Below are 6,092 nucleotides of genomic sequence, written 5' to 3'. Positions count from 1 at the left end.
ATACAAATTATAACCAGTAACATATAGTCCATCACCTAAATTTTGTTGTGAAATTATTGCACACCAAACACCAAAAAAGCCCCCTCATCAAATGTTTCAGATTCTAAAACTTATGGCATTGGTAAACAATATCGCTTCAAATTTGGAATGATACTGTTCACAAATTGTAAAATTTTTATTGTTTTTTATTATACTCTCTCCTCTTCTAACCTTATGTTCACAAAANCGTGAACCATTCTCGGGCAGCTCCCCTTAGTGTGGTTGGGAAGGAGCGACACAATATTTCATCTGGGGGTTGTTGAAGTCCCAGGGTCGTCTTGAAGGTGTTTAGATGATCCTGAGGGTCCTTCAGTCCGTCAAAGGGTTCGAGCTGCGGTAGCCTGAATTTCGACGGTACTGGGCAGTCGAGGACTGCTGTTGTAAATGGCGAGTCTGTCGCCCGGACCATCCAATCCACACTCCGCTCTGTTTTTTCTTTGATAGCATTCCGTAATTCATCCATCTCCCTCCTCATCTCCCGAAGAACATCTGAATTTTGCTCGACGGGAATGTTTGGCCTTCGATGGTCACTCCTTCTATTGCTGTCTCCCTCATCTTCCTGATTTCCCTTCGAACGATTTTCCTCTTGCTGAAGGCGCAATCTCATTTCTTGGTTTTGCTTAGTCAGTTCTTCAACTGTGGCTGCGAGGGCTTGGACTTGTTGGGCTAGGGCTGCAGCATCCTGATTAGACTCCATCCTGTAAGAACAAAGATATAGGATCACTATTCCGAGTTTGACCACGAAAAAGTGTCGTTCCCACAGACGGCGCCAAACTGATGAGTGTGAACTCGTCAGTACTTGTTCGACGGACGGAGACGATCTTCCAGCCTTTGGAGATGAACACCGGTGTGGTGTCTGCCACAATGCCTCCGATGCCAAAGTTAGTAAAAGAATGTTTGAACAATGCAATTGGAAAGAACTAAGAAAATGTCTCAGTGAGTTTTCTGTGTGTATGTACCTGTTCTTCAGCAATGTGGGAGGCTTATATACCCTCTCCTGGCTTCTAGCCGTTGGGTAGTTATGGAGGTTTTTAATGCTCCTTTTCGTAACGCCTGAGGCCCTTTAGTGTGCCATTATTACCTTTCAACGGACTGTACAGTTGTCTCTGGAACCGTTTTGCCTGCATTGAATGGTCCGGATATGTTCGTCAGTAAAGCGTATGATCGACTCACCTAGCCTGAGTATGGAATCGTCCGTGTTGATGGAATCGTCAGTGCGTCCATGAACTTCGTCAGTCCTGTCACAACATATTAAAATAATATATACTTAAAACTCATCCCAATTCAAAACAATAAAAATGTACTGGTCAAGATAAAAGTAGCTAATCAATGTAAAATATGATGAATAATTTTAGAGATATTTAATTGTATATTTAATTTTACAATTTGTTAACTTGTGTTATTGTAAATGATAGATACTTTTTAGATATTACTTTTCATCAATCATTCACAATTGTATATGTCTTTAAATTGTGAAATTTGATATATAATTAGGTGTGTCCGTTGACGAATTAAAAATTAATTCTTTGCCACTTACAAATGATCACTTCAACTAAGAAAATTATAAAAATGGGTATGACCACAATAATTTTACAACAAAACATATGTTGTAGGTTTTTATTGACTATTATTGATAGGTAAAAAAATAATTTCAGTAATAAATACAAATTATAACCAGTAACATATAGTCCATCACCTAAATTTTGTTGTGAAATTATTGCACACCAAACACCAAAAAAGCCCCCTCATCAAATGTTTCAGATTCTAAAACTTATGGCATTGGTAAACAATATCGCTTCAAATTTGGAATGATACTGTTCACAAATTGTAAAATTTTTATTGTTTTTTATTATACTCTCTCCTCTTCTAACCTTATGTTCACAAAATTACATTTTTATTGTTTTGAATTGGGATGAGTTTTAAGTATATATTATTTTAATATGTTGTATATATTAATTTTATTTGTAGAATTGAAGAATAAAATATATAATATAAAGTATATTGTAAAATACTACATTAAAATAATAAAATAAAATTTTTAATGTGCTAAAATAGCATAATTTTTGAACTGAACGGATGCTCTAATAGAAGAAGGGGCACCACCACATTTGAAAAACCTCAAACGCTCACAACAGCGAGTGAAGCTTTTTAGAAAGAGTGGGGAGGGGCCGCCAGGGGTGAATAGTAAACATGTCTTGTCCACTGGGGCCACCATGTGAATTGTGAATTCTCCCTCAATTCTCTCTCTCCCTCTCTCTACCATTCTCCCCCTCTCACAAGTCACAGCCAAAAGACTATTCTTTTTTTATTTTTTATTTTTTTCAGAGATTACTCTTTTCTCTTTCTTTATGGCATTCTCTGATATCTCTCTCTCTTAAGTGAGGAGAGAGTCTCACTCATTCATTCATCTATACTTTTTACGTCCCATCAAACAAGCTCTCTTCTCTCTCTCTCTCTCTGTGTAAGTAAGACCATCTCCTTCTCATGAAAAAAGCAAAACCAAGACAATCTATTTCCCGTGAAAAAGATCCAAGAAGCAGCCCCCCTCCAAAATCTTTACACTACAATCAAACACTGAAAAAAGAGTGAGAAACTTCAGAGAGACAGCGTTTGTATTACAGAGAGAGAGAGACAGACCCATCAACAGAAACAGAAATTGAGGTTTCTATACTTCGTAGAGAGGATATGACCGTGTTCTTAGCTCTTGAAAACAGCTAAGGATGCTTTGATTAACCCGATCCTACACATCACCCAAATACCCAACACCCATAAAAGCCAAAAGAACCCAAAATTAACTCTTGTTTATGGATTCAACATCTGGTGGTGCTGTTTCATCCGACCCGAATGGCGGAGAGGGTCCATCGACGGCAACAGCCCCAGCTGATCAAAGCTCATCACCAGCACCACCGAGTCGGTACGAGTCACAAAAGCGTCGAGACTGGAACACTTTCTTACAGTACCTACGGAACCACAAACCCCCTTTAACTCTAGCAAGGTGCAGTGGCGCCCACGTAATCGAGTTCTTGAAGTACTTGGACCAGTTCGGAAAAACCAAGGTCCACAACACCGGGTGCCCATATTTCGGCCACCCGAACCCACCTGCCCCGTGTGCTTGCCCACTTAAACAAGCGTGGGGTAGCCTCGACGCGCTCATCGGACGGCTCAGAGCGGCGTATGAAGAGAACGGTGGACGGCCAGAATCGAATCCTTTTGGAGCTCGAGCTGTGAGGATTTATTTGAGGGAAGTCAGAGAAGGCCAAGCAAAAGCTAGAGGGATTCCTTATGAGAAGAAGAAACGAAAACGCCCAACTGCTGTAACGGCCACAACTGTCGTAGCGACTCAAGGAGGCGATGCTGGTGGTAGTGGTAGTGGTGGTGGTGGTGGTGCTGCTGCTGCTGGTGGTGGCGATGGTGATGGAAGTGGCAGTGTTGCAGCTGGGAGTGCTAGTGTTGCTCAAACAACAACACCTACTACTACGAGTACCACCGTATAGTTTTACTAATTTCTTCTTCTTATCCTTCTCTACTTTTTTTTAACCTTATTTTTTGTTCGATTTTTATTTCTGTTGAAGCTTTCGATTGTGATTATTATGAGCTATATATATATCTCTTTATATATATCTGGCGATTCTCTTATAAATCGGATCGACCGCATGAACAACACTCTCGATTTTAGTTGCTAGTATAAAGACTTATTCCTTTCGTTTCCTCTCTTTTAAAATGGAGAACTCGATCTCATTTCTAGTCCATAAGAGCATATAGCAAGCAGAAGAGTAGTCAAGTTTCAAATTCTTGATTCTTTATTCTTCTTTTTGGCCTTGTGTTTTGGACTTTTGACAAAGAAGAGGAAGCTCCAAGACTCTTTTTTTCTTCCTCTCTTGTTTTAAAAAATTTAAACTATACCACCTAAGAAAACCAGCATTTGTATCATTCACTGTAAAGCCTCCGTCTCTTTTTTCTTTTCTTTTTTTTCTTTTTTTGTCTTGAGCAGGTAAACCCCAATTATATTTAAGATTGCATATCATGATCAGCATAAGTAAGAAAAATGGGAAATTATGAGAAGTACATAAATATATCTTTATAGTATTTCTCTTTCCATTAGATATCACTATACACACATTGTAGATCAGATTGACCCTTAAGCAATCCAATAAGCAAGCACAAATTACTCTTTTTTCCCATTCCTTTATTTATTATTATTTTTTCCATTGTTCCCTTTTTATTTTGTATACCTTGCTGTTCCATAACTGCAACTGTTGCTTTTGTGGGTTGCTAGCTAGTACCAAAACTCAGACTAAGGTCACCACAGCTTGTAAGAGTAAGAAGGGTAAGCAAGACAACCAGTCACACTAGACTAAAATCTTTATAAGTCATCAACAACTATTCATCTGGTCCCCGGCTTCTTGATCTGCTGGGGCTCTATTTATCTCTTATAATGCCCACGTGCGCCTCTAATTTAGGCATTTTGCGCTTTCAGTTTCAGGTGCTTTCTTTATAACTTGATCTTAGATTTTGTGTTCAGATTTTTAAGATTTTGAGTTCTTGGTATTTGGATTATTGGGATCTAATTCTCATTCAGCACAACTGTGCTCTCTCTCCTCCTCATCCCCATATGAAAATTACATTTCTTTTTGTAATAACAACTACAAAAAAGATATACTATATAATAGTCTACAACAATCAATGAAATTAAAAACAATCCCTTTTTATTGCTGCTCTTATTTTATTAAGGTAACCACCTCCTCAGTGTGAAAACGACTAGTAGCCAACCCTTGCATCCATTTTGTTGTAATATCTTATTATATCTTGCAACTTGATTAGCTTTTATAAATTTGTTATCATAACTTAGACCCACCAGGCACCAGGCACTCCCAAACAAAACCCCCATTTCTGAATATCAATATTTAGATCCATATCTACTGAAATGAAATGATGCAACATTTATTACCCTACTCATGATCTGCTAAAACTATTTTTATTATTATGTTTTTGTTTGGTCCTTCCTTCCCTGCCTGCTTTTTTCCTCTATACTTTATAAATAAATATATGTTATCCTTTTGTATTTTGCAGGAACTTTACAATTTCTCTTTCTGCCTTCTTTCTTTCTTTCTTTCCCATTTATACATTATTCACTTTCACCATTTTAATTCCGAAAATTGAAGGTAAAAAATAATTTGATTCTAATTTGGCCATTTTATCCTGGTTTTACATCCTTGTTCTTGTTCATGGAAGTCGCGATCTTCTTCTTCATGATAAGGTTGTACTAATTTGATTCTAAAAAAAAAAAAAACTTGTAGTATCCACTTTGATTCCCTTTTTATTGCTGCTCTTATTTTATTAAGGTAACCACCTCCTCAGTGTGAAAACGACTAGTAGCCAACCCTTGCATCCATTTTGTTGTAATATCTTATTATATCTTGCAACTTGATTAGCTTTTATAAATTTGTTATCATAACTTAGACCCACCAGGCACCAGGCACTCCCAAACAAAACCCCCATTTCTGAATATCAATATTTAGATCCATATCTACTGAAATGAAATGATGCAACATTTATTACCCTACTCATGATCTGCTAAAACTATTTTTATTATTATGTTTTTGTTTGGTCCTTCCTTCCCTGCCTGCTTTTTTCCTCTATACTTTATAAATAAATATATGTTATCCTTTTGTATTTTGCAGGAACTTTACAATTTCTCTTTCTGCCTTCTTTCTTTCTTTCTTTCCCATTTATACATTATTCACTTTCACCATTTTAATTCCGAAAATTGAAGGTAAAAAATAATTTGATTCTAATTTGGCCATTTTATCCTGGTTTTACATCCTTGTTCTTGTTCATGGAAGTCGCGATCTTCTTCTTCATGATAAGGTTGTACTAATTTGATTCTAAAAAAAAAAACTTGTAGTATCCACTTTGACTGTTTCCCTCAAGAAAATGAATTTTAAAAAATAAAATAAAATAATCAAATATAAAGGTTTCAAACTAAACAGTGAAACCCTGGGGACGGCTACAGCTGAGATTATTTTTATGCAATATCCTAAAAAAAAAAAAAA

The 6,092-nt window shown here is 36.9% G+C and overlaps 1 protein-coding gene across 1 annotated transcript; it reads left to right on the top strand.

The window, feature by feature from the left end:
* The first annotated feature begins 2,369 nt into the window (after positions 1 to 2,369).
* On the top strand, positions 2,370 to 3,657 carry LOC136067969 (protein LIGHT-DEPENDENT SHORT HYPOCOTYLS 5-like). Its single transcript, XM_065774482.1, has one exon. The coding sequence runs from the start codon at positions 2,844 to 2,846 to the stop codon at positions 3,531 to 3,533; it is 690 nt and encodes a 229-aa protein (XP_065630554.1). The 5' UTR covers positions 2,370 to 2,843; the 3' UTR covers positions 3,534 to 3,657.
* The last annotated feature ends 2,435 nt before the right edge of the window (positions 3,658 to 6,092 follow it).

Source organism: Quercus suber, unplaced genomic scaffold, assembly GCF_002906115.3.
Source record: "Quercus suber isolate HL8 unplaced genomic scaffold, Cork oak 2.0 scaffold_93, whole genome shotgun sequence".
Classification (NCBI taxonomy): Eukaryota; Viridiplantae; Streptophyta; class Magnoliopsida; order Fagales; family Fagaceae; genus Quercus; species Quercus suber.
Note: the sequence above shows the minus strand (reverse complement) of the source record. Positions and strands in the feature narration are given on the sequence as shown.

Coding starts and splice junctions, on each gene's coding strand:
- LOC136067969 (XM_065774482.1), top strand. CDS start 2,844: ATGGATTCAACATCTGGTGGTGCTGTTTCATCCGACCCGAATGGCGGA.